The sequence below is a fragment of the Epinephelus fuscoguttatus genome, linkage group LG19 (genome assembly GCF_011397635.1).
Source record: "Epinephelus fuscoguttatus linkage group LG19, E.fuscoguttatus.final_Chr_v1".
Lineage (NCBI taxonomy): Eukaryota > Metazoa > Chordata > Actinopteri > Perciformes > Serranidae > Epinephelus > Epinephelus fuscoguttatus.
The window spans coordinates 24,624,094-24,635,127 of NC_064770.1; the positions used below are offsets into that span (position 1 = coordinate 24,624,094).

At 41.6% G+C, this 11,034-nt stretch overlaps 1 protein-coding gene across 1 annotated transcript; it reads right to left on the reverse strand.

Annotated features, from left to right (window-relative positions):
• Positions 1-733: 733 nt before the first annotated feature.
• LOC125879831 (cytochrome b-c1 complex subunit 2, mitochondrial) lies at positions 734-9,780 on the reverse strand. Its single transcript, XM_049561929.1, has 14 exons — positions 9,646-9,780; positions 7,439-7,540; positions 7,173-7,322; positions 6,987-7,051; positions 6,803-6,859; positions 6,589-6,713; positions 4,498-4,595; positions 4,327-4,384; positions 3,766-3,861; positions 2,978-3,177; positions 2,808-2,888; positions 2,630-2,706; positions 2,381-2,534; positions 734-1,059 (listed from the first exon to the last, which is right to left on the reverse strand). The coding sequence occupies exons 1-14, from the start codon at positions 9,676-9,678 to the stop codon at positions 976-978; spliced, it is 1,380 nt and encodes a 459-aa protein (XP_049417886.1). The 5' UTR covers positions 9,679-9,780; the 3' UTR covers positions 734-975.
• Positions 9,781-11,034: the final 1,254 nt, after the last annotated feature.

Here is an 11,034-nt window from a genome sequence, read left to right on the forward strand (position 1 = left end):
GATTTCGTCATAAGAGCGCTGTTAATTTTTTTCCCCTGTGGCCACCAAACGTTTATTTGGAGATTTAGGGCACACCTTCTCAAGTGCTTTGTGTAAATGCATTTCTGAAGTACCTGTACATTTTATTCTTCAACTCCACTACATTTCTGAGGGGAAATATTGTACTCTCTCCTTCACTGTATTTGACAGCCATAGTAACAAGCCACTCTGCAGATTTATTATTTTACACACAAAACACATGAGCATCTTATAATATATATAATGCATTATGATTTAGCTACAGTGAAATGGTTCTTAGCTAACCCAGCTGCAACATACTACAATACTATAACATTTAACAATACCACACTGACAGGGGCCAGTACATGAGTACTTTTATTTTGATTCTTTATGTACATTTAGCTGGTATTGCCAGTTTTACTTAATACTTATTTCACAACTCGTCCTCTGCAGCTACTGCACTGGCTGCACAAGCAAAAACAAGGCTGCTTCAACCTAAATATAGGATGTGCAACACTGGATTAAAGGCAACTTTCAATCCTGCCAAGTCATGTTTGAGCCTTTGGGGCCCCCTACTGGTTGATAAATGGACCATCACCTCTATGTGCTAAAAATACCTGCTGCCTGAACAGCCTTTTTTAACCACCACACCACCCTCTCACTCCTGATACAGCACTAAAAACCCTCTGTGAATCCGGATTTATTTCAAGATACAAATTCAAGTGACAACCCGTTGTTATTACTGTCTTTAATTTACATAGATATACAGTTAAATTGACAAAAAACAAAAGAGAAATTGCATCGTGATTCTCCGGCTTCTTGTTGGTGCTTACACTTACTGCGGGACAGACTACAAATGATTGGTGACATCAAATGAATTTTTGCAGGAGGCTGTGGCCTTGAGGTCCTCTCTCCTTTTTAAGCAGCCAGGCGCAACACGCCCGAGTTAAAATCAACCGTCCTCAAATATTATATTCATACTTCGTCCACAAACGGCGTGTTCACCAGATGTCCGCTTGCTGCCATGGTCTTCTTGCCATCCACAAATTTTTTCGCAGCCTGTAAAGAAAGGAACATGGGGAATTTTACTACTATTTACAACTTACATAAATTCTAGATACATTTCAACTCACTCTACTCCACTTACTGACATAAAAGAAATTTGATTAAAACACCTGCAGACTTAGATTATTAAGAGTTACATTACTTAACTACCCATTTCTGCATTTACATCCCAATTTCCTTTGCATTTATTTTTTCATTACTCATAAACAGCTTCATAAAAAGGTCACTACACACACACACAAAACCAGGCTGCTCCAATTTACACAGTGAGCAGACATCGAGCAACATGAACTTTCACTGGACTCATGTTTCTGGCATTTTGTAGCCTGACATTGCCAGACCAAATTCCAAATGCCAGTTAGTCATAGACCGAAATCCCTCTGGACGCAATTGGATAGACTTACAGTCAATCAGAGCAACATGACACGTGATAAAGGGCTGAGCGACAGACAAATGTAAACACACTACAGCGTGCAAATATGAGCTGTGATGGTGTAGCGTCAGTATGTCTGTGCAGCGTTTCCCATATAATAGAATCTGTGTGGCGGCAGCTGATGATCCACTGATTGATAGCGAGGTGCATGATTTCCATGGAAACACAGCTGGTTTTATCTATAGGTTGGACATACGATGGGCAACACTAAAACAAGAGCTCTAAGAAATACAGCTTTCTATTTTTATATGAATTATAACATTTAAATTTCCCTTTCACTGAGGTTGGCGTTGTGCTGCTCCGTCTGTGCCCAGAGTATGCTCTGTGCTCCGAGGGTGTGGTGCTCTGAATAACGAATTTGTATATGTATTCCAACAGTGTGCCTAATGAATGGTTTGGCTCCAAAACGCCACAAATAATTGAATGTGCGAGACACCTTGCTGTGAACAAGTGTTGTCATTTTTGCCGTCAGAAGTCCAAAAATAAAACTTCAACAGAAAGTTTCACATCAGCAACAGCCATCTTGGGTGTTTTAAAAAAATGCCTCCACATTGCTCCTATTTACTAAGCTAGGTTTGGATAAACAGTTGCGACTGGTCTGATCTTGGCCAGGCTGGCTAGAAATCTGTCTGAACTGGAGATGGAACCAAAGACATCTGCCAGAACAACTGAAACATAAGCTCGCAGATCCATCTGGTTCCAAGACTAGGCAATCAGATGACTGCAAGTCCAATATTCACTCATCTTTTTAGTTCTGTTTTTGGTCTCCACTGACGCCTGAAACAAATAGCTGTCTCTTTAACTACTAAATGTTCAGCAGCTACACTAAATGTAAAGGTTCAAAATTGACAGTTTCACCATCTTTACAGTGGAGACACTCACTTTGACCACATCGTCGTGGGTGACAGCGTCTATAGCCTGGAGAACAGCGTCAGGGAGCTGGTATGCTGCAGTGGTCAGAGCCTGCGCACCAATCTCCTCCATCAGGCCGTCAGAGCCCTCAATTGACATCAAGTACTCTGATTTCACCTGGTTCCTACACAGGGAAGTCAAACACACACCAGGGTCAACAACATAATACTTTAGTACACAACCATTTCACCTCTGTGTCCCACTTTGCCCAGGACTCACTTTGCTCTGGTGACATCAGCCTCTGATACATTTCCCTCAGCCACACCCCTCACCTGAGTGACGGCAGCTTTGATCACCTACACAGAGGACGGCAACAAGCAACACTTCAGTGAAATGCAGACTCTGGCATCTTTGCACATTTTAGATTTGTCTTGGAAGGAGTGAATTTGGCAGTCACCTCTCCTGCGGAGTCAGCTTGTGCGATGGTGTAGACGCCAAACAGGCCAGAGTCAGAGTATGAGGCATTGAAGGCTGTGGCCTGAAAGACAGCCAGAGGTCATCTGACATTAGGGGACAAACTGTCCAAAAAATGCCATATAACTCTGCCTTTTCTTTTTTAAAACTTACATCAAAGGGCTGTGTGGTAGCTTTGGCAATACCCTGGCTCAGTTTGCTGGTGATGTTGGAACCCCTCTTTACATGTGGCCCAGATCCCAAGATCCTTTGCAGCACGCTGAAGGCATTAGCCTCAGCACTACCTGTGACGCCGCCCTCGCTGGTAATCAGTGCGTGGACCAGATCGTCGTTATTCTGCACCCGCAGCTCACCTACACACAAAAAACAGCATCATGACAATAACGCAGTGATGAATCTTACAGAGTTTAATGTCGCTTTCAAATCAAAAACTGTATAAAAAAAGTCAACGTAGCCTCAGAGTCTGAAAAGTGAATCAGATGAGGAAGTGACTTAAACCTGCAATGCATCTAACAGCCACTAGGAGGCTGGTTGTATGCAAAACTGTGCGAAAATTACCCTACTTTGCACTTGATTTATCACGTTAGTAAACATTTTCCTGATGAGTTTATGGTCTCAGTCACTAGTTTCAAGTCTTCTTCAAATATAGCATGATGTTCATTTTGTCAATTTTGGTCCTATTTAGAGTAACATAGTAAATAAAACAGGGTATGCCTTGTGACTGACAAGTGGCGACCTGTCAATTAGGACAGAGGAATAGCAATGCCAGCTCCACCCTCTCATCCAAATACTGTCACTTCTGGCTCAAAAAAGCCAAGATGGCGGTGATCAAAATGCTACATTCAAGGCTTCAAAACGTCAGTCCACAAACCAATGGGTGATGTCATGGTGGCTACATCCACTTGTTATTGTACAGTCTATGATTTAAACATGAGTTTTACCTCCACGGTACACAGCCTTAGCCACAGGTGCTCCAGCCCCACTGCGGACGCTCAGGAGCCCCTCGCCCATCTGCCTCAGGACGGAGTGCTTTACACCTGAACGCATAAATCAGACAAAACTAACATTAACATACAACTGAGGTGGAGCACAGAGCACCTTCATGAACTGAAAAATACCGCACATTCCCAGGATAGAAACATCCACAAGAGCACGCTGAGTCATCATTCAGGCATGCTGACACTTGTAGCGTTCGCCTTATGACAAGTTCAAAAATCCACATCAGTATCACCGCTGGCTTACTGTATTGACACACACCTCTGTGCCCTTGGGCAGAGGCCAGAAGGACATTTGAGAGGAGTGTAAGCAAGCACGCATGCACGTATGCGCACACACACACACCCACACACACACACACAGAGTTTATTTACATTAACGAGACTACCATGATTTCACAGTACACACTACTAAAATGCAGCCTTGATAAAAGAAGCCACGTCAGAGAGGAGAGCGGCTGTGACAAAACCACGCAGTCAGACTACACAGCATGAGCAGACACTCACCTAGTCCTACAAGAGCCATTCTGCCAGTGGTGAAATTGTCCTCAACATATGAGTGCAGCTACAAGGGGACGATAAGGAGGAGGAGACGTGTGTAAAAGCTACGCACAGACTAACGAAGAATGAAAGGTTATGTTAGGTAGATTTACATGTCTTGCTAACAAGGATCCGTACCTGTGTGGGGGTGATTCGACCGACCATGTAGTCAGGGCAGTACAGAGAGTTGGACAGGGCGTTTTTGTACGCTGCTTCGTGCAACTTCTCAATTACACCTGCAGGAGAAAATAGGAAACATTAAATCTATAAAACTCTATTGAGGTCTCAGGTGATGAATGATTTTTGACACATCATTAGCATGTAAGAATAAATGAGATAAATATACAGTTAGCTCATCCAACAGAGAACCAACAGCCCATGATGTATCTACTTGCACCTTGAAGCCAAAAAGAAACTGCTGGTAAATTACTTGTCAGATAGACTTGTCAGATAGATCCATTATTCTCCACCTGCAGTAGTGTGACAAACGTCTGAACTTAACATCTGTTCGCTTCCTTTTAACTCTACAGTATCGTTACCTTCACCTTTGACTTAAGTGATCCTTTTCTTATCCTTACGTTAGTAACTTCAGATTTCAGTTATCTTTGTACATTTGCAAGTAGTATTTACTGTTTGTTTTGTATATAGTATTTTTGATCATTTTCACAGCAAGATTAGCCAGTCAGCTAACCTAGCTAGCTACTAAAATGAAGAAATGCACCATCAGGTTTATGAAGAGGACAGTCAGCTTGATGAGGCCTTACTGCTGGCTTTTACAAGACGGTCTGCGTCAGTCACTTTAATATATTTGGCAGCTCTTCAAGCAGTGAGTATAAAAGAGAGCCATAGCGGCTAAATATTAGCTAAGCTAAAGAAACAGGCTAACTTTGGTGCGAAACTGAGAGACTAGCTAACGCCACTAACAGTTGCGTTACACACTGAGGAGATTATGAAAATCTTCAAAAACAAAACAAACAGTGCATACCATTAACAATATGTACAAAGCTAACTGTGAAAAGTGAAGTTACGTTAGCTAACTAAAGGACGAAAAAGCACTGTGATCACTGAAGGTGGAGGCGAAAGTAACAACATTCCGTAGAGTTGACAGGGAGTAAACAGACAACACTTTTCAGTTAACCCTGTAACTTTGTCTGTCTCCACCCTTAGTGATTGCAGTGCTTTTTCATTCTTAAGTCTGCTAACGTTACTTCACTTTTCACAGTTAGCTTTGTTAGCACTGTTAAAAGTGTTACTGTTCATTATTGTATATAATGTATTTGAACATTTTTATAATCACATCAGTGTCTTAGACAACAATCAGTTAGCTAACGTTAGTCACTCAGTGTAGCACCAACGTTTGTCTAATTTTCAGAGGTTAACTAACGTTAGTGCACTACAGCTCTGTTTTTAACTCTCTTAAGAGGTGCTAAAAATATATTATTGACTGACATGAACTGTCTAAAGCACAGTAGAGCTGCCGCCCTCTTCATAATCTTGACAGTGCTTTTTCTTCTTTTTCGTAGCCAGCTAGGCTAGCTGACAGGCTAACCCTGCTAATTTAAGACTGAGGTGATTATTTAAATGTTCAAAACACTATATACAAACACAAACAGTAAACACTATTAATAATATGTATGAAGCTAACTGTAAAGTGACGTAGCGCCAACTAACTTAAGGACGCAAAAGTACTTTGATCGCTAACATCAGAGGTGAAGGTAATGTTGCTGCAGAGATGACAGAGGTAAACAAACCTGACGTTCATGAAACGATACACGTCACAATACACTGTGTAAGTAAAAACGTCCTAGCAAGAGCAACTCAATATACTGTATAGCAGTGGTTTCTAACTGGTGGGTCATGGTCCAAAAGTGGGTCCCAGGTCCACTCTGAATGAACTGAAGTTTGAAAAAACACTTTATTTTAAGTACAGTGAATTTTTGGCACTGAGCTTTTCTTTTGAAGTGCCATTTCCTCCTGTAAAGTGAGCGACTAATGGACAGCTACTTGACAGAGACAGGAAACTAGCTTGATGACATGGCCAAATGCAAGTATGACGCCGGATGTATTAAACTGTGTGGACCTTGAACTAATGACTAAGGAGAAATCTGGACCCTGTGGCTGAACCAGTTGGGAACCACTGCTGTATAGTACACAAAGGCCAAAGTTCTGTGGCTGTTTATTTCCCACAATGAAAAAGCGGGTAGTTAGGAGCTGAACTGTTGTACCAACCTATCTGAGGACACTGCTGGGCCAGAGCCTTGTCGATCTTCACCCTGGACGTCAGGTCGCTTACCTCCCACGGCCGAAACTCCTGAGCTGCAGTCACGTTGACCAAATACTCAAACAATAAATCTCTGCACACACACATACAGAAACATTAACACAAACTGAGGAGTAAGTAAAAACAAACATGACAGGCTTGACATAAGATGGCCGCACTTACAGGTTATCTCTTAAGCACTCTGCGGAGTAGACCATTGTCTCTCTTGATGATGTCACACTGCAGGTAAAGACATGACAACACAGTTAGTTCAATGTGGTGGGCTATGGTTACACTGGTGTTTATTTATAGCCGGAAATGCATGGACTGTCAGTGTGTGCAATGTGCAGAGCGTATCCTCACTGACCTCAGGCTGCCCCCCAGTGCCTCCACTCCACGACAGATCTTGAAGGCAGACACTCCCTTAGTAGTCTACAAAACAAACATAAGTGTTTCAACAAGATCCTGCTGCATGCTGGCGATACAAGAAATAGAAACAAACTGAAAGCCGACTGTCCGCCACAGTGAGCAGTTAAGAAAAGACAAAAATTACCAGGTTTGATGCCAGTCGTAGCACATGAGAGACGCCCTGGTTCTCCACGGTCTCATAGCGACTCCCGGCTTTCACGAACACACCAACACTGGACAGGGGGGAATAGTTCTCCAGCGATGCTATCACCAGACCGTTTGGAAGCTTGGACACCTGAAGCAGCCGAAAAAATGTTACCGCAAACTTGCAACCACATATTCAAGTATGTATTTTATACTTCAACTGTAGACTGCAACAGTTTTTCACATGTAGACCAGAGCAGCACCCACCTGGACATTTTGGGGAGGGAGAGGTGCAGCTGACGAACGTGCACGGCCCGAGAGGGGTTCAGTCAGAGCTTCACTCCTCCTGGCAGCGGCATAGCAACGTTTCTGTGGGAAGCAGTGACACCATATTGAAGATGAGTGACTTCTTAAGCAGCTGCTTAACTTTTTCCCTGAGAGCATCCTCTTTGGTTGAACTTCTTCTACTCTCCTTGACTAAAGCTAAAAGTGTTTCTGTTTGACTGTAGTACAGCTTCAAGTAGTGTGAACAGTAAGGTCAACTGGAGAAGGATACTTTCCTCCACTTGCTCAAGTGATAGTGCTCCACAAAAGCAGGCTGACATTAGATCGGAAAAAACTTCACCCAGAGTAACATGACCTCTAATGTCTCATTGTAGCAGTTGTCACGTACCTCACGCCGCTATAAGCACGAGTGCTTGAGAGACACCTATATCCTTGCCATAATTCAGAGGGGTCAACAGAGGACCAACAGGAAATGTTTGCATTAAAGGAGCAATGTGGACGACATCTAGCAGTGAGAATTGCCGACTGCAACCAGCTAAAACTTCTCCCATGTGCAAAGCCTGAGCTCCCAGTTAGGATTCCTCCAGTGCTCATTGTTCAGAGATTTCTACCGGGAGCTGAATTATCTGCAGAGGTCTGCTCCTCTCCAAAACAAACAGACCGGGTGATTAAAATTGGTAAAAATGCTGAATAAAGCAGTTTCACATTACAAATCGCCTTTTTCTCTCTGATAACTAAAAATCCAGACATTCAGAGGGTTTTAACCAGGAGCCAAATTATCCACAAAGGTCTCTTCTTCTCCAAAACAAACGGACCAGCTGATTTAAACCAGTAAAAACACTGACAAGCAGTTCCACGGTAAAAATCAGTCTTTTTACAACCCTGTTTGCCAAATCGCATGCGGGGCTGCTAATTACGGTTGCTGACATTGAAACGTGAATGGCCCGATCGAGAGGCAGTGTTCGGTTTGTCCATTCCAGGCTACTGTAGAAACATGGCAGCGCAACATGTTGGACTCTGGGTGAGGAGCTGCTCCTTTTGCGTTTATAAACGGCTCACTCTAAGGTAATGAAAACACGACTATTCTTATTTTCAGGTGATTTTACACTAAAGAAAACTCACTTATTAAATTATAGTCTATATCTGCCAGTATATTCCCCTAAATCCTACACACTAAACCTTTAATATATGTTTATTTTGCTGCTCAAATCTGGTTTATATGATGATTCCTTTGTGTTTTTTCTTCTAAATTACTGGACAATTTTACCTTTTATGGTCTCTACAAGTTATTCAGAATTAATCAAGGAAAATCATTCAACAATTGACCTGGTGATAACCCACACAGACGAGGTAACTCTAATTTAGACAAGGAGTCTTGAGCCAAAAATCAAGGTCTGTGATGTAATGCTACCACTATCTATAAGCTGTATTGTCATATAACTCATCAACTACGATTTAATTATTGAGTTATTAACATTTTGTCAGCAAAAAGTCAAAAGCACTGGCACAAGTGATGACTTAAAACCCTGCCAATTACTTGTAAATAACTCAACAGACAATTAATTTGATTTTTTTTTTCATCAACCAAAAGAATAATGACGTGTATGCACTACATGACCATCTCCATCTATGGCATGCCAGACACTGACAGCCTGTCAAGTTGGGTGCGTCAGTGTAGGCTGTCCTAAAGTGACCCGTGCAACTTCTGTACACTAAAGCCACACATACATGTCTCCTGTAAACAAAGCTTGGAGCAACTGACAGTAAACTACATGGATGTCATGAGACTATGACCAAATATGGGGTGTTGTTTCCTTCCAGACACCTCGATCAAAATAATTAAGACAGGCTAGTTTGGAGATGACCTTCAGGTTGCATCCAGCTGAACCACAAGAAGCTACAACAAGCGACAAAGCTAAACCCAACCAACAGACTGTTACACTACAAAAATACTTCGCATTACACTTGAAAATAAGTAATTCATGTGAGCGACTCATGGACCGTGCAGGCAAAAGCTTTACGTTAGATAAGCCTGCATTAGCTAGCCACCTAGCAAGCTAACTAGCCAGCTAGGCTAACTGGAGCTAACTGCGGCGGCTCTTTACAAACAGACCGAGGACCGTTACGAGCAGAGTTTAGCTCCTGCCGGTGACACAGCTCAGATACAACCGAGAAAACACGGGACTCACGGGGATATTGTTCAGAGACCGGATTCCTCTCATGACTCCAGGCTCTCTCCTTCAGCCGGTACAGAAAGACAGATATGGCGGTGGGCTGACGTATTACCCACAATCCACTGCGCCATGTAGCAGATCAAAGATGATATAGAACGTCAAGATAATGCCCCTCCGTCTGTTACTGTTCTACAGTCTGTTACAAACTCTTTGGTTAATGGAAGATTATTATCTATATAATTAAAATTAAAGAAATACAGATGGACATGTTTTATAAAAATCCTTATTTTTATACAGTCTATGATAAAAATATGTATTTTTGTGTTACAGGTTAAAAAAATGTTAAAAGGGCCCATTTGCACATTGGCAAAGATTCTAATTTAATTGTAAATATTGAGAAACCTTTCATTGCAAAAGAGGTTTTGAAGAAGTTTTTTTTTTTTTTTTAATCATTTTATTTAAATGAAAGTAGCTTGTCTTTGACCATTTTGCACCAGAAAAGCATCGTACAGAGTGCTAGATGGTTAAAGACAACCTACTTTCATTTAAAATAAAATTCTTTAAAAAATGAACTTCTTGAAAAAGTCTTTGGCAATAAATGGTTTCTCAATATTGTTATTTAAATGTAATCTTTCCCAATGTGCATATTGGCCCTTTTTTTTTTAACCTTTTCTGAACACAAATATATTTATCTTTATGAAACATGTCCATCATCTTTCTTTAGCTGGTTTCCAGTGATAAGAACCATGATAGCGACTGACCTCTACATGCTATATCTCTACTTAAGAGGTACATTATGAAATACTGAGTCACATTATAAATAGTCAAATTTAGACTTTTTACTTGAAATCTAATTTACTGACCAAAAAAAGGTACTAATCCCGAAATTTTAAGTAAAAATGTTGACTTTCTGAGATTAAACATGCACCTTAAAGATACACTGTGGAGATTTCATTGCCTGATTCCAGACCTTTGAATCTGCCCACGCCACAAAGTTCAAGTTAAATGATTCATTTGGCATGATCCGACACGAAATAGTGGTTTCTTGGTTAACATAAAAAATGACCAACGAGCACCGCTGTGACTCGATTAGCTGGTCAACACCACGGCCCAGACTAACACTGTTGTCAAGCTGTGCACCGAGCCAATGAGGTATAATAACAGGAACAGTGAGCGCTATGGACAAGATAGACACTGTGATCAAGGCTGTTCTAATGTTCTTAATGTCGCCGACATCGTTTTACTTTGCTTCAATCCACTCTTAAAGTAGCAGTATGGAGAAAGACTGTCGATTGTTAAGTCACACTCCAGAGTCCTCAAAACCAACGCTTTGAGTGGCGGCTTTTGTGCAACTAACAACCCATAGCACCTGTTGACAGCCGAGGTATGAGACTCAACAATCAG

Excerpts from the sequence above, each read along its gene's own strand:
- LOC125879831 (XM_049561929.1), bottom strand. The coding sequence starts at position 9,678 with ATGAGAGGAATCCGGTCTCTGAACAATATCCCC. Across the intron at positions 3,178-3,765 it reads TAAGGCTGTGTACCGTGGAG|GTGAGCTGCGGGTGCAGAAT; the intron begins GTAAAACTCATG and ends TTTTGTGTGTAG. Across the intron at positions 1,060-2,380 it reads CCCACGACGATGTGGTCAAA|GCTGCGAAAAAATTTGTGGA; the intron begins GTGAGTGTCTCC and ends CTTTCTTTACAG.